At 39.4% G+C, this 22403-nt stretch overlaps 1 protein-coding gene across 6 annotated transcripts in view; it reads left to right on the forward strand.

Annotated features, from left to right (window-relative positions):
• Window positions 1-21710, forward strand: part of PTPRC (protein tyrosine phosphatase receptor type C) — a 623869-nt gene extending 602159 nt beyond the window's left edge. For all 6 annotated transcript variants that reach the window (XM_085601450.1, XM_085601451.1, XM_085601453.1 and 3 more), the window contains 5 exons: window positions 2374-2508; window positions 2620-2742; window positions 10042-10220; window positions 12829-12964; window positions 18399-21710. In XM_085601450.1, the coding sequence (XP_085457576.1) occupies window positions 2374-2508; window positions 2620-2742; window positions 10042-10220; window positions 12829-12964; window positions 18399-18650 (825 nt within the window). In that variant the 3' untranslated portion in view covers window positions 18651-21710. The remainder of the gene's footprint in view (window positions 1-2373; window positions 2509-2619; window positions 2743-10041; window positions 10221-12828; window positions 12965-18398) is intronic.
• The last annotated feature ends 693 nt before the right edge of the window (window positions 21711-22403 follow it).

Genomic DNA, 22403 nt, shown 5'->3' on the forward strand with positions numbered 1-22403 from the left:
AATCTGATGACACATTAAGAGGAAAGTTTTTTCAAAAACATAGGCAACACTGTATTCTCAACTTCCTGTTTCTACATGTCACATTAAATTGGTGGTCTACAAATATTTTCCTAATCAATGTGTCATGATCAAGCTCCTAATGTTACAGTTAAGTTATTTTCGGAAAATGTAGTCTAAAGGAATGTTCCACATAGACAGTCTAGAACTAATGAAGACTAAACTGATATGTTATTTACATTTTCTTACTTTTACCTATACTTCCCCCTCCACTTCCACTTCCACATTACCTTACTTTTTCTCTTCTTCCTGCTCCACTTTCCCCCCTCTTTTTCTGATTTGCTTGAATTTCCTTCTCTTCTTTCAAAAGTTTCTTCCTATTCATCTCCTTTATCTTTAACTCCACTCTGCCTGTTCTTCTTCGTCATCTTCCTCTGTTTCTTTCTACTTCTTCTGCTCATCCAGGCCTTCTTCATCCTTCTCTTCCTCTTCTCAGCTACTTCAACCTTCAAATACCACTGTTTATCCTCCAAACCTTAGATTACATTGTTCACTTATTCTTCCTCCTCTTCTTTGTCTTCCTTTTTGTAATCTTCCACAAGAAAGAATACCCTTCTATTTCTTAGCTGTTGTATTGAACCTTCGTCTTCCACTTTCTTCCTTTATTCTTTCTTCCTCCTCATTTCATACCCATGTTTCACCTCTAACTACATTTACCCCTGCCTCGTCCTCTTCATTTTCTTCCTTCTCTCTCCTCCTTCCTCTGTCTTCATCCTTTTCCTTCTTTCTCATTCTATTCCTTCTCTGAGCTCATTCCTAATATTTCCTCTTCTTTATACTCTTCCTTACCATATTTCTCTGCTTTTTCCTGCCCCCTTTTTCAATCTCATTCTCTTCCTCCTTGTTCACTCCATTTTCCAAATGTCTTCCTTTTCATCTTCTTACCTATTTCATCTTCTTCCTCCTCCTCTTTGTTCTTCTATTTTTTCTGTGCTTTATTGTCTTCACCTCATTATAATAGTCTTCTTCTCAACATTTGCCCTCCTTTCGATCCTTCTATTTTATTTTCCTCCTCTGTATCCTCTCTTCCAAGCACTCTTTATTGTTATCTTCTTCCAGCTACTCCCCTCCTCCTTGTCATCATCTGCTTGTTGTTTTTACTTTTACTAATTCTCGCCCACTTCCTCCTCCTGGTCTTTCTTTACATTTTCTTCATTTCCATCTGCTCCAGTCCTCCATTTTTTCATCAGCTTTTCCTTTGCTGCCCCTACTATTTTGATTCCCCTTACATTCTTCTTTCACCTCAACCTTTTATTTCTCTTTCTTTTGATCCCTCCTTCAACCTACGTCCCCCCCTTCATTTTATTCTCCTAATTCTTGCTCATAATTCTTCTCTCCTGTCATTCTTTCTCTCTGTAACCTATTCCTCCCCATCTACTTCTCCATCTCTTTCTCCTCTTCCTTTCGACCTTTTCCTCCTTCTCTTTCCTTTTTATTTTTAATGTTCCCTCTTCATTGTTCTTCTTGCACATGCTCTCTCTTTCCCTATGATCTCCTCTTTCTTCTATCTAGTACTTCTTCCATTGCATGATACCCATTTCCTTTCTTCTTCCCTTCTTAGATGAGCTGTAGCTGAAATGTGAATGTTTCAATTATTATCATTTCAGATTACAAGTGTGGTGTATCATGTAATGAAATCACTTTCAATTGCATTTACCCTGATAAGCTTTGTAGTAAATGTTGAGTTCTGCCAACAGTCTGTTTTGCAGCATTCGTTAGTATAATAATAAACTTTGTTTACTGCCTGGCTGTAGGTAGGCCTTCCACCATTCATTAGGCTCCGCCCATTACATACAGCTCACCTGTGGAACTTAGTGCTTGTTGAGAGTTAGGTAGGTGACCAATATTCAACTGGTCCTACACATTGTGACCACCATCTCCAAATCTTCAATTATATATTGAGGAACTGGTGGCCCCACTAAAGCTGCTAGAACAAACCAACATTTTGATGGTTGCATCACAGTGTATTTTTCAAGGCTTCCCAATGAGTAATTCAGTGGTGCTACATAACTATTTAAGTGTCCTTGCCTCCCTTGTACATTTGTTGTGCTTTAATGCCATATTGACCCTAAGTGTCAACTACTTTACCACCATAGCTAATGGTATTTCATTTATGCTTGCAGGACCTCCTTCTACTTGCCAAAGTCTTATATCTGGTTGGTCTTTCCACACTTTTCTTTGCGTTCCACCCTCAAACAGTTTTTCACCCCCTTATCATATGATACATATGGTGCAATCAGACCTCTTTTTTGTTATTCCAAAATGTAAAGCTATTTCAATGAGGGTTGTAATATATATGTTCTCTTCCAATCCTAGGGTTACTGGTCTCCAAAGGCAATCATTGCTGCACAAGGACCACTGAAAAATACACAGAGCGACTTCTGGCTCATGATATTTCAAAGAAAAGTTAAATGTGTTGTTATGCTGACTTCATGCAATGAAGAAAATCAGGTTTGTTGTCCATATTTCTACCATGTAACCTATTTGGTGTGTTACAAATAGAGAAATTAAAAATATACAAGTTAAATGATGACATTCTTTTCTCCTTTACATTTGCTCAAGGGATCCTGTACGCAATATTGGGGGGATAAAAAACAAACATACGATGACATTGAAGTTTCTGTGAAAGATGTGAGCAAATCTCAGAGATACACGGTTCGGTTATTTGAAGTTAGACATGCAAAGGTAAGAACTTTGAAATTTTTCTTACAAACATTATTCATGAGATACGTGTAGTTGTTGAATTGCCAACTACATTTCCTGAATACATATTCTGTATTAATGTATTTAAATGATTTTGCATGGTGTAATACACCACATAAGATACTTTTAAAAATGCTGAGAGGAGATTCAAATGAATGAGAGACTGAACAGAAGAAGAATAGTTAAATGGTTTGCGGTGTTATCCAGGGTGGTCGATAAGTGTGGCTTTTTGGAATTATTATGAGTACTCTAAGTGAATGTAGAAAGATTCTGATGGGAAAAGCCTTGGTTTTGAAGACCCAAAGTACTCTTTTGCCAGGTATTTGCCAGATTAAGTGCCAGTAGTGTAGACAGGATTTAGGTGTCTAACTCACTGGAAGACATATTAGGTAAATGGCCAGACAATGTCCTTTTTACATATCTTGGTGAAATGCTATATCAGTGTATACACGATAGATGGCACAGAAAAGACGTGTATCAATACTCTATGCATGCTCAGGAAGACATACCCAAATTGCCTCCTCTAGTAGCACATGTGTATGGAGAGAAGATGGTGAACTGCTAATATCAAGCAATGGATGCATGAGAATTTGGGTTAATAAGGAATTCATTTTTAAAGTAAACTGGTTGTAGAAATGTTATAGAGACTCTTATAATTTTAAAATTAATATGGTATGTCGTAAATGCTTGGAATGTGTCTCAGCAATGAATAATACTTTGAACTTCACAAGGGAACAATATGACTTTGAATGTTTAACAACAAGAATATTTCTTTTAAATTTTGCAGTTTAAAGCGAGACATATACTTGTCTCATATCAAAAAAGCAGTAATTCCTCAGGTGGCTGATAAAATACGTATGTATATGTAGGTCCGTATTTGCCACTCTGACACTTTCCAGGTGGACTGCAGGGTAGGTTATGCTTTCAGAACTGTAATAGCTAGTATGATCAGTGGGATAGCAAATATGTCATGGGACCTATGGCAAGCAGTAAAAACTCTCCACTACCTTCTCATTAGTTGGTAAAAAAAGCATTCAGTTCTGGGATACGGCTAGCCCCCTCCCACATCTGGGACCTAATAATATGACTTCTGCTGCACTAATGATAGTTACAGCCTTGGCATTACACAAACAGACTCATCCTAGAGGTTTGGGAACTGATGATTGTACGCCAGTGAAGCCTCAGCCGGTGAACAATGAAAGATGGTGGTCTGTTTACTACTGGGCCACCACAGTTACTTCATTAGGCGGTCCACCTATTTAGATGAACTGTCAAAATGTAGTTTTGTCTTGTCTGAATCCACAATAAAAGGTATGGTCGACTCAATCTGTCAGAATCAACTATGCTCCCTCTTCACGCAGAACACAGCCCATAACTAGGATTTCTAGACCCCCTGACACTAAGTCACTGTGGCAACATGGACTGAAAACCTGGCGCACTGCAGCCACTCTGCAACCCTCTGAACATTTCTTGAATAAAAACATAAAAAGTATTTGTAAAGTGCACTTTCACCCGTAGGTCTCTTGGCCCTGAATGACAGATGTTTATTGCTACCCAACTCAATGGTACTCATTTTGTTGACCTCAGATGGATCAGAGACTTAGTGGACCCACCGGGATTTGAACCTGTGACAAACAGGTTGAACACAGGCTCCTGCTGTGAACACATTAGTCCACCGAACCACCAGACCCACAATGATGTTCATTTTAGGTAACAATCAGCCCTTTAAGACTTCACAGGGATAATTAGTGGAGCCCAAACCCTCTTTCATCATGAATAGGCAAGCTGAAGAACACTAGGAAATTAAGAATACATTTTCAAGATATTTTGCAATCAAAATCCTTTTATAGTGCATAAAATATGAATAGTAACTATTTTAAAAATAAACAAGATAGTGTCAATGATACTTATCAGAAGGCAGAATTTAACATATTGTAACATCATGATGGTATTATAAAGCTTCCTTATGTCAATTTTGCCAGCCCCAGGTTTCTCTTGTCTAAATAAGCCAAACAAAGCACCAAAAGAGGCCTACTTTGAGTTCCCTAGATGGTTCACACCTGTATAGTTTCTGAACAATTGAACCACTATTCAATGACAAAACAGCAGCAGCTGCTGTCCATGTCTGTGTCTGTAAGTCAGCAGATAAACCGATTGAAGACTGGATGTGTCTTCCCTTTAGCCTTCAGCAAGCAAAGGTGTTGACTGATCTGTATGACCTGCAGTCTTGAATTCCTGGTACTAAATGACTTTCTGTCTAAAAATGCCCTGTTGTAGTTTATATATTCTATGTGAACATTGTTGAAAATAAAAAATAAACAGTCAGTAGTAAAGCCTTTATTACCTTTCACTTACTTACATTCTGTGAAACCTTGTTTATCCTCCTTGCTTGCTCAGGATATCAATGTCTTTAAATACTTGCTCATTATTTTAAAACACTCACCGGAAATACAATTCAGCCTATACAGAAAAACATGCTCAAGAACACTGAATTATCATGTTGCAATGAATAACAATATTAATACATGTGGATTTATAAGCTCCACTACTGAAAAACGTTAAATCTCGCGAGCGAGACTGCGCAAGCGCAGCCTTCGCTAGCCGAGACCTAAAAAGGAGATACCTAGAGGAGAATATATGAAACTCTCCCTGCACTATGGGATTTATTTTTCAGAAATAAACTCCAGTTTTTGTGGCTTTATATATAAAAAACAAAAATGAATGCCAAGCACCAGGCAAGAACATGGTGCCCTGCACTGTCTTCTGCTTTGCTGAAGTGTGTCTTCCACTGCAGATGCACATTTAGCAAAGAGATCACTGCCACCATGGTGGGACTCTCTTTAAATGGTGGCTGGTACTTGCATGTGAATTGGAATTGGAAGTGGATCCTTTGCCATCCTGGAAGGCCATTGGCCCCCTCACCAGGCCTCAATTATCTAGAAAGTATATAGCATTAAAACATTGGGAGAGATTATTTACTTCCTGCTGATATATCTAAACAGTTGACACTCATTCTATCAACTCTATGTGCTTGAATGATGCTCTTCTAGGATGTTGCCTAAAATGTTAGAGAAAACTGTATTAATCCCTTGGTTATGAAAGTACACTTTCAGCCCCACTGTTTTGAGTAACTATTGCCAAATTACCAGTCCTTCATAGGAAATAAACACGTTCTAAAATTCTAATCCCTAATCCCTCTGTTGCCCATCTCCGTGTGATCAATCACATAATGTGAGTCCAGGTTCTGTATCCAGAAAAGACACGGGCAAATCACTGGAATCAAACCGGCCTGGAATGATATGTTGGCATTGGTTAGTGAGGATTCTCGTAATCTTTTGCAATTTTTTTTAACTTTTACTAATACCCAGATGCCAACTGTATATGCTGTGTCATGTTTTTTAATTTCTATGTGGTGGGCGTGTAAGGCTTTTTTAGGAATTCATAATGGATCTAATGCTGATTGATCTTTTACCTGTGTATTGTACCATTTTTATTACGTTTTTAGTGGGTTTAAATCTGTTTTTATATATTGTACGTTTTTGTAATGCTCTTTTATGGTCCACAGATCGAAATAAAGAAATATGATGATGATTAACTTGTGTTCTCTCTGTCATATAGGGAATAGCGGGAATGAAAATTGGTGTTAGTATCAAGTCCCAGGGTTTGAAATGTGGCAGTCACTAATGAAGACTTTCTTACAACCTTGCTTTTTAACATCTAGCAAAGGCCTTGAAGCATTGATAACGAGCCTTGGCTATTCTTTCCCCATCACTATTCTCAACACACAGATTTATCTGTGTAACGCAGACCTTAAGGTGTGCTTGTCCTAATTTTAGAGAACTTGTGTAGAGCTGGATGGAATTTAGGGGCTGATTTAAATGTTGGTGGAAAGGGTACTCAATTGCAATGCCAATGGAGTACCCTTTCACCCAGTCTGAAGGTCCGCTTACCTCATTAAGGGCCATATGTAGGTAACATACTATTTACCGATTCATAAATACCGAATTTTACCGATTCGGTATTTATGAATCGGTAAATAGTATGTAGGTAAATAATCGGTAATTATTACCGATTCGGTAAATATCGGTATTTATGAATTGGTATTTACCGAATCGGTAATAATGCATCCCTTCCGATACATTCCTATGGGCCTGGAGGCCCATAGGAATGAATGGGAAGCCAGTTACTATTACCGATTCGGTAAATACCGAATCCGTAATAGGGGAGGCATTATCATGGGTGGCAGGGTGTCACATTGACACCCTGTTGCACCCCTGATTCGTGCATGTGTGCACATGTGGGTCACATACAGGCCCTAAGGGCATGTATGTCTGCCACATGGCACTTTTAAATCAGCAAACTATAGCTGTTTGCAAGGTATTCGTTATTTATCACCAACCTGTATTTGGTGGTAAATACCGAATTCTTAATACTAATATTCACTCTTTTGAGTGCTCCCTAAATATGATTTCAGGATTCGGTAATTTACCGAATCTGTATTTTACCGAATCGGTATTTTACCGATCCATTACCAATTTGGTAAATTACCGAATCCTGAAATCATGCCTCCTACATTCCAAATGCCTAAATACCGGTCGGTAACGGGATATTTACCGAATTTCGGCCGTTACCGACCGGTATTTAGCTACCTACATGAGGCCCTTAGAGTCAGGTTGACCTTCAGAATATAGATGGCAGAGACTACTCCATCTCCGCCACCTTTACACACCTCCGATGACCCGTAATTTGATTGGGCAGACACATGGCCAACTTTCACTACCTGTCACTGCCATGAAAAACATGGCGGTGAGGCAGTAAAAACTATTAAATGACCCTGATGGCATCGGAGAAACCTCTCCTGGCAAAAGGTTTAAGTTTGATGTATTGTTTCGTTATGCAATGCATTTCCAGGAACCGCCATGACAGCGGTTCCTGTAAATGTTAGAGATGTCCACAGGGGCAACTGACATCTCTAAATGCGGTGGGCAGGGCTCCCTCGCGGTGGTGGGAGTGAAGTACTTTGCCATGGCAAAGTTAATTACTCCATCCGCCGTTAATACATCATCCCCTTAATCAACTTGGAATGAATGGTGGCAAGACTGTAGAACAGAACTGCTACAGGAAGCATACCATCATACTATCAGATCTTGATATTCGGACAAACTTACAAGGCATTTCCAGGACCCCCTATAAATGCTCGAGATGTCCGTTAGGGGCAGCGGACACCTCTTAATGCAGCGGGCTGAGTACCCTCACCATGGCACTAGTGAAGTCATGGCAGTGGTAATTACTCTGTCTGCCATTATTTAAATCATCCACATAATCCCCTTAGAGTGAATGGTGGCAAGACTGTAGAACAGAGCTGCTAAAGAACAGGGAATGTGCCATCATCCTATAAAATCTTGAGATTCCTGAACATTTATGTGGAATTTATTGTGATTTCCACCCAGTTTCCTTTGGTCATACAATGCAAAATGCAAAAACTTTTATACTATTTTTTTTCTCATTGGCCAGTCACCTTAGGACATACTCCTAATATGGTTGTGTCATTTAAATAACTTACATTAAAGCTCATTCACTCTGATCAGTGTTCAAAATTGTTTGCTACATGCCTGATAGGATATGTCCCGTATATGTGAAATTCCCATCTGAGCTATAAATTACACTATGTGACCCCTCACTATGTTATGCTATGTTATTTTGTGTTGTGCTGTGTGATGTTATGCTATGTTACGTTATCTATGAGGATATCCTGGCACTAATCAAGTGTGTGTGCTTAGCTTTGCATATGGTAGGTTGGTTAATTTAAAAGCCAGATCTTCAGATTCTAGTGGAATTCAAATTGAGACAAGGATGCTCTGCTGTAGAATTAGAGGCTGTTCCGTTTTTTAGGACTAATGTAAGAGAATGCTCATTCTGCAATTTTGTTCTGTGTATGTGCGGGATGTGTGCGAGTTGGGATCCTGCAGAGCAGGGGTTTCTAGGAGTTTGGTGGAAGGGGATGTGACTGTTCAGGTAGGTGGAGCCTGAGTTGTGTAGTGCCCTGAATGTGTCTGTGAGGAGTTTGATTTGAGCGTGTCTTTTTATCGGTAGCACGTGGATCTCCCTGAGATGTGGTGTAATGTGAGTTCTGTGTGGGAGGGTGAGGATGAGCCTGGCTGCTGAATTCTGGATGGTTTGTAGTCTTCTAGTGAGTTGCTTGATGATCCCAGTGTAGAGGGTGTTCCCATGGTCCAACTTGCAGGTGACTAGGGTGTGAGTTACTGTTTTTCTAGTGTTGCTTTGGCGCCATTTGAAGATTTTCCTCAGCATCTTCAGGGTGTGGAAGTAGGAAGCAGTGACAGTACTGACTTATGCAGACATGTCCAGTTTGCTGTTGATAATTATTATGAAGTTCCTGATATGCTTCTGGGTGTGGTCATTCTGAATTATTAACTGAAATATCTTTGGGGGTATGGTTTGATCATCAGACTCTGACTTTTTCTCAGTTCTTGTGTGGTTGCCTGTGAACACTAGGTTCTAAGATCCTACATATTCTTAGTTTTTTTAGGATACTTACAAAATGTGTTTCATCGCTATAAACCTGGTGCACACTGAATACCAATAATGCTTTGCCACTGAAGTTTCCACCTTTATTTTTATCTGAAGTGTGGTTCATGCTACGGAATGGCTTCTCTAAATATAGTCAACCTTCTCTCAAAAGATACTCCCATTGAAATACTTTACAAATTAACCTATGCCTGTTACAAATTTGTTTCAGAGTGTTCACAATATAAATCACAGACATAGGATCTGATTGTGGCATTCATGGACATGTTTAATCTTCGAGGCTTCAACATACCAAATAAATGTTCCATCAGCAAAATTATTGCAGCTTGTAGCATGTCCTTAATAACTCCAGCAGTAGTAATGTTACGGATTGTAGATTTAACACAACTGCAGTTACTAGGCAGAATTAAACCATTGTGAATCCCTAAACTAGGCCCATTAACTTCTCTTCTTGTCATGCAAGTTATTTTCTCTTAAAATGAGTTAAAGGGAGTGTTTTCCCATAGTGGATAGAACCAGTAAGGCATTAAATAGCTCAGTATTCATCCATTTATCATTCTTTTTGTTTATGTGTATGATATGTCCCTACAATGAAACTTGTAACTGAAATACATTCTAAATATCCATTCCTAGGGTTTGCTCATGAAATCATACAATATTTAAACACTATTTTCAAGAAAGCTACTAATGGATTACCTTTTCTAAACTATGTTTTTTTATACTTTTTTCTAGAGGAAAGAAACCAGAAAAATATACCACTACCAATATGAGAACTGGAATCCACAGGAACTTCCCACAGATCCCAACGGGTTACTCACAATGATTCAGGACATCAAGGAGAAGTTTCCACAAAACACCATACAGGAAGAAGGAAAGCTGGACAAGCGCAGCCCCATTCTCATTCACTGCAGGTGTGCTTACAATTAGGTTTCAGTTGTACTTTGCTTATGGAATGCTTCAGCTCCCCAAGGGTGTTGTTTGGAAGAGTATTGTTTTAGGAAGTCATTCCCTAATGGTAAGGCACGAGAATATTGCATTCAGAATATTTTCTGACATGAATATTGTGCCCTGCAAATGGGTAATAAAAATAGCCTCCCGAAGTTAATAACAGGAAGTCTACTCCCAAAAGGACAATGGCCCTGATTTAGATCTCGCGAATCCCATAGGCTATAATGGGATTTATATTTCGGCGGATAGTATATCAGTCACTGTGGTAACAGAGTAGCCCATCCGCCAGCATCAAAGTCATGCCCAATATTCTTGTAAACAATGTTTAGGGTACAATAGTTATGTTGGATGATATATCTGAATACAATAGCTGACTTTCAGGTTCTCCCAATGCACTTCTGGATAAAAAAAATTTTTCAAGGTTTATCCTGTAACTGATTTTTGCACCACAGTCTTTCACAAAAGTATAACTTTGGCATTTGTTTTCAGCAAAATATTTCAATACAGTTGCGTAATAGGAACTTCTGTAAATAGTTCAACATGTTATTTTGCAATGTTTTCTCAAGATTATTACACATCAGTTGTGCAGATTTATTTTAAAAAAAATCTCATTTGTGGATTTTCTTCCACAAATTTCAAAAAGATAAATCATCATGTCACGGCGTTTTTCGCATTTTTTGTCGTGATCCCGTTAAATCGGCTGGTGTGAAAATGCAATTAAAGTTTTAATACTGATATGAAGGGAAAAAGACGTAAGATATTAAGTATTACCAAACGATATCTTCTATTGAATGTCCTTGCAAAATAACATCAGATGGTGATAACCGAGTTGATAACAAAAATTGACAATCTGTCTTTGATAATTGCAATTAAACATGAGAAAAGGTGGTACAGCCTAAATCGTCCTATATTTTTGTATTTCAGCTACCTGAAAGTCAGCATTACCTGACTAATCAAGATATGAGAGTGGAAACACGCATTTATTTATTTATGCAAATATTTTATATAGCATTCGTCCAGGAATAACCTTGCAGCACTATGAGTTTATATGGTTTAAATGGATTGGTTTAAGTTATGAGTTTCAGTCTCAGGTTATTGGAGCTATTGAAGGACCTAGTTAAGAAAAATGTATTTCCTAATATTTGGACATCCAAAAAGGTTGGACTCTTGATGGCACAGTCTTAGTTATGTCTATGAACCATCTATGAACCATCTCATCTTCGAGTTTATTTTAGCCGCACTTGTTTCCTTAGGAACTGAAGTAGAGAGCTTGCTCATGAAAATTTGTCAGTGGAAGTCACTAACATACTCAGTTTACTTGTGGTGCCCATGTCCAAAGAAAGTGCAGCTGATGAAAGAAGTAGCTTGTGAAGACAGCAGGAAAATGTTAATTGAGGGAGGATTTTTCTGTTAAACACCTCCTACAAATTTCCGCATGTTCTCAGGAAATAGAGGGTTGCGGATTTTGCTTCTCTGCAAGTGCCACATTGTTTAACATGAGATCTAAAGTCCTACTATTCTACCCTATGGCAAGGAAAGGCTCCTCGGGCAGGAGAGAAGTTAGTTTTCACTCCATGTTTCATCCCTCCTTGGGGGCATATCAACAAGGGCTTTATCTCTGCTTTTTTGGCTTTAAAAGCCAAAAAAGCAGAGATAAAACTAGCACCCTATCAACAACAGGGTGCTAACACGCAAATTTGCATGTTAGCACCCTTTTACTCTACGCTTCCCCTTGCATCTCTAATGAGATGCAAAGGGGGCGTTCCAGAGTAAAATAATAGGAGAAATGTCGCTAAGCGACATTTCTCCTATTATCAAGAATGTCGCTAACCCTGTTAGAGACAAAAAAGCAGCGCTAACCGCGGTTAACGCTGCTTTTTTACATCTGCTAATTTTCAGACTTAGCCATGATATCCTATGGAAGGAGGATATCATGGCTAAGTTTGCCTGTCCCTATCAACAAGGTAACGTGTGATTATCGCTGGGTTTCCAGCGATAATCTCACGTTAGCCTGTTAGCGTGTAGATTTTTATCGCTATTGAGATAAGCGTTGCTAATAGCACGCTATCTCAGCGATAAAAACTCACGCTAGCCGGCGATAATTATCCTCACGCTAAGAGCGCTGAGCGATAATTATCGCCGGTTGTTGTTGATATTCCCCTTAGTTTCTTAGCTCAGACTCCTCACAAAAGCGTCCAACTATTACAATTGTGTTGATGTTTTCTTTTGGCAGTGGTGTGGGACAGTATCTGCACAGCCACTAATTGTAACACAGTATAAAAGGGCCTCAAACAAGGGATGCATGGCCAACTACTCTGAGCTCAACTCTGGAGGCACCAGTTTAGCTCAAGCTACTCCACTTGTCCCCATTAGTTCTCTAGTGTTTTCAATCCACAAAAGTACTGTATTAACATAGGCGCCCAAAACATACTTATGAACACATATACATTGTTGGGTGCAGGAGTGGAGAGTCTGGTGCAATCAATCTGCTTTTAGAGGTTAACAGAATGCAGAGTGAACTGGGGACAACATGGCCTCCACATCTAAATAAAGCTTATGTTTATTTTTCAGAGATGGGGCCCAGCAAACAGGCACAGTGTGTGCCTTGTTGAACCTCTTGCAGTGTGCAGAAGCTGAAGGTGCAGTGGATGTTTTCCACACAGTAAAGTCCTTGCGCAAAGAACGTCCGGGATTTGTCACAACCTTCGTAAGTAAAGCTGCTATCACTGTCACGGAACATATAAGAAGAGAGATTTAGCACTGCTGAACATGTAATTACTGGTTTCTGTATGTTTCTACAGTACTCTGAAGGCCAAACTCAGGGCCTAATTTTGAGTTTGGCGGACCGGGTACTGTGTGGCATCAAACTCAATGTCCCCCACCTCAGTTAGAGATGGGCGGTCTGTCAGCTTTCTATTGGCTCTGCTTGGCTCTGACGATGGAAAGCTACCTTCAACAGCCCAACTCTATTTAGAGTGGCGGTGTATTGCTTATTTTTTGCTGTTCGTTACGGCCATGAAAATTCTGGCAGAGAGGGAAATAAACATGTTTTTTTTGTTTTTCAGTAGCAAACTCCTGCTTTTGAAAAACACAAAATGTTGAACGTTTGGTCGACATCCCTCAAAAATGATGCCAGCCATCCACCAAATGTTTTGTACCATGAAAGAAAATGCAGGACAGCAGTTCCTTTCAATGTACAAAAATGAATGCTGGGCCAGTGTTAAATTCTAAATAGGATTAACTATCATCTGTAAGGATGGTGGACGTTAAGACTTCTGCCACCCTAATGGACAAACTCCATCCTTCAGGCTCTAAATAAAACCCTTATATTATTGGATTCAATCACCAGTATACAGGAGTATTGAAAACAAAAAATATACAGTCCCACCTAATGGCCTTTATTATGAGTCAGGCACAGTACAATGGATGGAGATGCTGCTCAACCAGGTCACATATGGCATGATGAATCACAAATTGCCAGGAGCAAAAAAATATAGCATGGTTTTACTGTGGGTGGATCAGCACCTGGTAAAGCAATGGTCCTCACTGCAATGGCTGTGGGCGCAAGCACTGTCCAGCCACAGCGTTGTCCCCACCAGCACACCTAGGGCATTGACACTGAAGGATCTTCCCTTCCCACAGACACCCTCTTCACCCATATCCATTCCCAACAACCCTGTGAAACCACCACTTCAATTTATGATATGCTCAGAATAGGTGGAAAGTCTTACTGGATTTGTCCGGGAATCAGGGAAAACTAGTGAAACAATGACCTGAGAATGCAAGTCCTGCATCCTTATTAGCTATTCCAGGGACAATTACCCTTAAGGACTAGAGTTTCAAAGGGGGATACTGGACAACATCATTACATTTGGACCTGGTATCTCCCTGTTATGAATCTAGCCACCTGGTAAAAAGGAGAAATATTGGGTTAGTTCTTGTGTTTATCAACTATTCGAAAATCAGCAAATTGAATAGAGTATGAGGCAAGCCAAGCCAGAACTCAAGTTGTATTCCTCTGCTTATTTGACTTTCCTTCCATAGTTCTCCATCTTTATCTACATGCACACTGAGCCAGATCTGAAGCTGCAGAATAGGAATCAGAGACATCAGATAGGAGAATAACCACTCCCATGGCATTTGCTCATGTTGAAATAGGAACAATCTGTGAAGCTCCATTTTGTGTTGCCTCATGTCAGACAAGGTAGTGATATGAATCACGCTGAATTTCTTTTCGGGGTCTGTCAGCCAAATGGGTTATCAAATTTGTTGAATCTTTTGAGAGGCCCTTGTTCTAATTCATTGATGCATCCACTGCCAGGCGGCTGACAGGAGGGCCTACAGCTTGCATTGCTCATATTTCCTCCAGAGAATGATGATCACATGCTAGGCCATTCTGGCTTGACATCCCTCAATTATAAGAGCTAGGGTTTTGGGAGAATTGGCTTTTCCTAGCTGTCCTGTTAACAAGACATTCAATTTATTAACCTTCGGCGTTCTTCTCAGGTACGGGCTGTAGGTACTTCAATTGTGCCGATGGGCTAGGCTTTTGAGTAGGCTGCTGACTTTCTTTTTCATGAGAATTAGTTTTTGTTACATAACCTTCAAGAATTCTTTGCATGCTCATTTGACAAGAAATCTAGCACCTTTGAGATTGTCACCAAATTGGGCTCTTGAGCTCTGTGAATAGGAGGTTTCAGATTCTTTTTCATGCAAATAGATTGCAGGAATATCTCTGAAATGGGGTGTGCTCAACGTGCACGGCAGTCTACGATCAGGTGGTAAGATTTAGAGGGTTGACATTTTGAGTTGGTCATAGGTCTACCTGTGCCTCTCCTTCACACCTCCATTTCATTTTCCACCCCTTGTGGTTGTCTATTTGTTTGGTAGCTGTTAGCATTACATTCTCTCAGACCCTATAGCACTATCAAGGTCCTGATGATCGACATTCAATGGCATGCACATATGTATATGTTTATTTGTAAAACACAAATTTTGCTAAAGTGCAGTGAGCACAGAAGTGAAATGGGTGGAATGCAAGAAGTGAAATTGCAAACTTACGTACAGGTGTCCGTACAATATTCATGTCATGTGAAGGATATGATAAAGCTGTTTATAATCTGTTGTGAGTGTATTATAAATTCTATGAAGATATAGTATCAGAGTTAAATTTGTGCACACTCAGCAATCCGCATTGGATCAAATGACACTAACATCAATCTTTTATAATTATGTTCTGGTAATCTTTCAGATTTTAATTTATCTTTCTTTTCAGAATTATTGAGTTAATCCTTTCATATGACCCCTTTTGACTGCATGTGTACACATTTCCCTGTGATACTCTTATCTTCATGGAATTCTATGTGCACTACTAATGTATCATGTATACCTCATGTGTATGAATTAGGGCAATTAACCACTTAAAACCCTTATCTTATTGGATTCAATCTCCAGTATACAGGAGTATAGAAAACAAAAAATGTACAGTCCCACCTTATGGCCTTTATTATGAGTCAGGCACAGTACAATGGATGGAGATACTGCTCAACCAGGTCACATATGGCATGATGAATCACAAATTGCCAGGAGCAAAAAAATATAGCATGGTTTTACTGTGGGTGGATCAGCACCTGGTAAAGCAATGGTCCTCACTGCAATGGCTGTGGGCGCAAGCACTGTCCAGCCACAGTGTTGTCCCCACCAGCACACCTAGGGCATTGACACTGAAGGATCTTCCCTTCCCACAGACACCCTCTTCACCCATATCCATTCCCAACAACCCTGTGAAACCACCACTTCAATTTATGATATGCTCAGAATAGGTGGAAAGTCTTACTGGATTTGTCCGGGAATCAGGGAAAACTAGTGAAACAATGACCTGAGAATGCAAGTCCTGCATCCTTATTAGCTATTCCAGGGACAATTACCCTTAAGGACTAGAGTTTCAAAGGGGGATACTGGACAAAATCATTACATTTGGACCTGGTATCTCCCTGTTATGAATCTAGCCACCTGGTAAAAAGGAGAAATATTGGGTTAGTTCTTGTGTTTATCAACTATTCGAATTCATTTTCCACCCCTTGTGGGTGTATTATAAATTCTATGAAGATATAGTATCAGAGTTAAATTTGTGCACACTCAGCAATCCGCATTGGATCAAATGACACTAACATCAATCTTTTATAATTATGTTCTGGTAATCTTTCAGATTTTAATTTATCTTTCTTTTCAGAATTATTGAGTTAATCCTTTCATATGACCCCTTTTGACTGCATGTGTACACATTTCCCTGTGATACTCTTATCTTCATGGAATTCTATGTGCACTACTAATGTATCATGTATACCTCATGTGTATGAATTAGGGCAATTAACCACTTATTGGTATAGCACTTCAGCTATAGCCCTATCACCATTGCCTTCTGTACTTACTGCAGCCAAGGTGTGTTGTCAAATGTTGTGTCCTCTACTCCTTCTGGAAATGGTAGAGAGATGAAGTTTGACAGCTCTATGCTAGTTAGAAATTCAACATCTGGCTTTGAAGTAGGAGAAGGTTTGTACTCTGGTCATTTTCTTCTTTCACTTTTAGTCTCCTGTTGGCTGGTATTATTGCAATTTGCATCACATTGGAGACCACAGATCTTGATTTTGCCTGCTTCATAAAGCAGTTTGTTGAATCTGCGGGTGAGGACTGAGCTGAACTACTGAAAGATGATTCCATTCAACCCTATTTGTGAGACATCTGTTGTGAACCTAGCTTGATTATCAACAGTACTAAATGCCTACCAAATAAATGGTTTTTGAGGTGTGATGGGTGTGTGTTTTCCATATAACATAATCCATTTTTGAAACACATTCATTCTTGCGCTTTAGTTTGTCACAGGGCACTTGGCAGATGCCTTTGATATATGACCTAGCAACATGAGATTTCAAGGGGCAACATGGATCAACATAGAACATAGGAAAGTAAAGATATAATTGTGTGCAATTATAAGACAGCACACTGGCTATTGTTACTCCTGTCAGCTGACGATGTGCCATTTTGCTTCTGCTGCACTAGCATTCCGCCTTCAATAGTTAAACGTCTGCTGCTACTACTTAGCTGTAGAGGTAAAGTTATGACGTTTATGGCATGGTGATCAGGTGGCAAGCTCGGAGTTCAGTGCTTGCTATTTGCTCAGTGTTACTTTACTGATTGTATGATGAAGTCATGCTTTGTACATCTTCTCAAGCATTGCCAGGCTTTCCTTCCTTGCCTTGACAAAAAGGCAGTCTAGTGAACAAGTTGCTCCTATATGGAAGTCTCATCTACCCGACCCAAGCCATAGCAGTATTTTACTCTGCTCGCCCAGTGTACTCTATCCCTGCCATCCTGAAACAGCATGTAGGATACACCCAAGTCTCTATAGATGACAATATAGGGCCTAATTTAGAGTTTGGCAGATGCGTGACTCTGTCATAGCATGATGGATATTCAATCCACCTTATTACAAGTGCCATAGGATGTATTTCACTTGAAATAAAGAGGACAGGATATCCCTCACGTTGTGACTGGGTAACATGTCCACTAAATTCTAAATCAGGCACCTGGCCCACATGCTGGGATAGAGAGAAGGCAATCTGTCAACTGAATGTTACAAATGAATTGTTGCATCTTGTATTATGGTTGTCTGTGCTTGTTAAACACGGATCATAAAGGAAGGGCTTTATCGGACTGAGTTGCCTTATTGAAGTCCATTGTGTTGAGCTGTCTAATCTGTTTTTTACATATTTGCTCATCTACCACTCCAACCCCAAATACAGTTCCATTCCTCATCCCACAAAAACTGTCTCCTCTTTGAAGTTGTTCCTCAAATTTGAGCTATATTTGAAGAAGCTTTCTTTTATGCCTCAAAGTCTGAATCCAAAAATGATCAGGAATCCCCCTAAATCTCCAGGCAAATGTTGATGGGAAATTTTTATCCCAAGTTCCCTGGTGTTGTTACAGGTTTTCTTAGTGCTTCTTGTCATAAATTCCAGGAATCTCTGTATTTTATAAAGCGGAAGTTAAATGCAACTAAATTTATATTTAATCATGTCATCCTCATGTGCAGAACTGCAACACGTACTCAATCTTGACTGAAGTGTTCATTCTTCTTTTAGGAAGATTATCAGTTCATTTACGATACACTGGCCATGGCCTACCCTGCACAAAACGGGCAGCTGAAGAAAAACAGCACTCAAGCAGATCATGTGGAGGTTGTGAGTGAGACAGGAATGGGGCAGCAGAAGAGTGCCTCATTGAGCCTGGAGCCTGCACAAGACAATGGACACCCTGAGGACAAAGAAAGTGCAACCTCTGCTAACGGCCCAGTGGATACAGGCCCTAAAGAAATTGAACTGAAAATTGAGTGATTAAGATGCCTTATTAGTAAATAAGGAAATGAATTTGTTCTTATAAATGGTACTTACTTCTGAAGGACCCTAGAAAGGAAGTGCTGCTTTAACTGTTTCATTGATGTGAGTTTAGAATCTGTGTGATGAAAGCATGAACAAAGGACTGGATGTTAAAAAATGTCCAGCGTAAATGTGAATGTATGTTTATTGATCATGCTTCTGAGAAACAGATTTTAAACACATTTATTTCATGGTGAAACTGTTTGGACAGAGTGTTTATCACCCCTTATTTTGATACAATTTTTTGGGGATCTTGGTATATTAAAAGAATGTTATGCCTACAATTGAAACCATCCACAAAAGAAATATGCAGTCTTCCTGGTGCAGTAAGCTACAAAACCATACATAATAGGCTTTGGATGCTACTGTCGCCTTTTTCTCAAAAGGCAGGTTTGAACAAGTTTTGCTGTTGTGTGCAAATTTGCGAGCAGATTCTTAATTTGAGGAATCCGTATGTAAGACAATCATGAAAACACATGGCAATAAGATAACAGATCTTATTCTGGTAGGCCTAGAAAGTGCGCTGGTGCTTGGGGCAGCTTCAAGCATGCCACTTCACTTAAAGGAATCTCTGTAAAGGGATATGTTCTTGGGACAAAGAAAAAGGACCTGAAGAATGGTTGAAGAAGCAACAAAATAACTCAACTTGTGCTTGCTGCTGAAGGTTACCCAAAAAATCAGAATGGATCCAGGAACATATGAGTGAAGCTGGCACTAGAGCTGGGATGCTGTCTCCTGGGATGCTACACTTAAAGTTTCCTCAGTCTTCTATCAGCTTTAAAGTCAACACAGACTTTCCAGCAGTGTTTTTGCGCTTTGTTTAAACCCATACACAGACTTTTAACCATCTTGAAGATATAAATAATATAATTATCCTTAATATGCGCTAATAACTTGGCACTTTTTCGGGGTATGTTTTTGTGATTTCATTCACTTTCAGAGAAGTACAATACATTTCAAGGCTCAGGCCCTTCAACATAGTAGACCAATTCATGCAACTTAACATGATTTATGTCTGAAACAAAGTCTCCACTATGAGTAATCACAAGTGATCATCTTACAAAGAATCTTGGCTTCATGGGGAACAGATGGGGCATTTTACACATTTACAAGAACATTTTACATTGTAATGCAATCATGTATCAAACTTTCTTTTTTTCCTGGCTCAGATCTCCATGTTGCTCTCACATATTGCTTGCCAAACAAAACATATTGTTTAACTGTCATTTATAAGTTTCTCCCATTCTACCACACTTTCTCTGAAGTTTGCCAATTGCATGAAATTAATTGCTACGATTTAGGAATGTAAAGAGTTTTAACCACGTTCAAACCATTGGTGGTGAGTACCAAAGGGATGGAAAACTCAATAGGATTAGAACAAACAGGAGTCTTTTGAAGATTCAACAAGAACCTAACTGATCACAGTTTCTAGACTATTAAATAAGACCAGACCAGATAGGGGCCCTGGGTATTATACCAAATATGGAGGGAGATCATCCCATCAACATTAGTGTGTCAAGGAACATTTGTATCACAAGTTAAGACATAGCCCAGGTGTGTGGAGACAGTATAATTACTGCCCTGAGAGAGAATAGTTGTATTTTTGAGTGGCCAAGATAAATGGTTATGGTGGGAAACAAAACAGAGTAATTAGTGTTCTAGTGTTTATTCCCAGGAAATGTTCACACCTCAGAATTCTGTAAAATGGCATTAGTCTCATCATGCTGAAAAAATAGATACGGGCATATATTTTTACTTTGTTCACCAAGTAGGAAAATGTTCACACTTTTTAAAGCATGTGTGTATTGTCAATGTTGTCCCAGGGTTTTGAAGTGCTTTGTGTTTTTGCATTCGTAGAAGCAGAACAAATGTCCCCTGGTGCTTTATAAAGATTTGTGTGAGCATCAGTTTCATCCTTATAAGTACCTATTTAATAAAATAAAGAATTCAACGGCTGAAGCATGTGATCAAAGAAACATTTCTAAAAGGGAAGAGAATGCTCCGCAAAGCTTCCAAAGGGCACTCCGTGAAATAAGGAAACTCAATTAAATAGTTTGAAAGTGATGATGGTATGAACAACTGCCAATTTTTCAGAAAAGCGCAGAAGTATTTGTGCAGCTAATTTAAAAAACAATGCCCTGCACATTAGGGATTCCAGATACACAAGCAGCCTTTTTAATGCTGAATTACTTTTCATTTTTCTTTTTTCGAAAAACTTTCATACAAATTCTTTATTTCAAATGCAGTGGGACTCAGAGATGGTTTCTGTGACAGGTACTGTCATAGCTTGTATTTTTGATATTCTTTAAATAAGTGCTAAGACTGATTTATCAATTGTTGGTCAATGTCTGCAGTGCCACAGTGAATGGAATGGAATGTGCCCAGAGTAATTCCCAGTATTTGAGATGAATCCAGTCATTGTCATCCATTGCTTTTTATTTTCTTATCTGTTGCTTGGGTATGACCAGCCCTGTAGCCCGCAGTGTCCTAAGGACTACGCAGTGTTGAAGTCCAATACGACCAATGGTTTTCTGGAGTTACTTGTGTTTCTAAATAGAGGGCATGAGGCCTAGCAATAGCAGCTGTACTGTCTCTTTCCGATCCTGGATGAGTTAGATATGGTCCGTACCTGCCCATAATGAAACATCAAGGTAACAAATGATAATGAAGACTAATATGCACCAAATATACCTAGTGCAATTACCACTGATTAGTAATGATGATTTCATCATTTCCCTTCATCACTTTTTACTCGGCAACATACAACAATAAGATGAGGAGGGAGACTTTTGGGAAGGTTAGTAGATGTTAAGAGTGATAAGAAACAGGATCTCACACTTTGCCACCTTTAATCTAAAATGATTGTTTGTGTTACTTAAAACATTTTGATATTGTTCCCTGGTACAAAAATAGAAAATAATGCTTGCTTTGTATAAAAATCAAAGGATGTTCTATAATGCAATGCTAGCATTTTTGATGCCAAAATAAAATGTGAAATAAATTCAACTTTTAAACTTTGATCTAGACCGTGATTCTGACATTTGCAGACAAAATATCTGTTTTTGCCTTGGTAATGCTGTGTTTACAAAGTTTAATTACAAGTGTGGCCTCATTCAAAGAATTACCAAAAAAATAGAAATGTTTTAAAAGTTGAGACATACTGAGGTCTACAACAATAATTAACATCTTACCAGATACAATTAAGTAATTTCTGAAAAAAGTTGAAATGTAAACTCATTGGCATTGTATTCCGTGGTGGACTAGTCCCTACTGCCAGTTGTCCTGCTCCATTACACACATACCAAAAGTCCCACATCAAATAATTAGACACAGAGGACCTGATGACGATGTTGGTTGGAAAGCCTCCGACAGCTGGTCGGAGGCTTTCCGACTGACATGGTAGGTTTAAAGTCTGACCGCCATGTTATGATAGCGGTTGGAGTTTAAACCAGCCAGGTAATCCGACGCCATTCCGATGGGCTCAAGGAGCCTGTCGGCCTGTCGGCCAGCCGGAAAGCCTGCATAATCCCCTAAAGACGGTGTTTCCGCCATCAGGATTATGATGTCGGTTACAGGCAGCCAATCCATGTCAGCCTTTCCCACATGGATTGGCTGTCGGAAACTGACTTTGGGGGCCCCTAGCAGGGCCCTCTTCCCCATGGCCCTCTGCATTTGGCCCTAAACATCCCAGCACCATGTAGCAGGAACCGT

Source organism: Triturus cristatus, chromosome 4_2, assembly GCF_964204655.1.
Source record: "Triturus cristatus chromosome 4_2, aTriCri1.1, whole genome shotgun sequence".
Taxonomy (NCBI): Eukaryota; Metazoa; Chordata; class Amphibia; order Caudata; family Salamandridae; genus Triturus; species Triturus cristatus.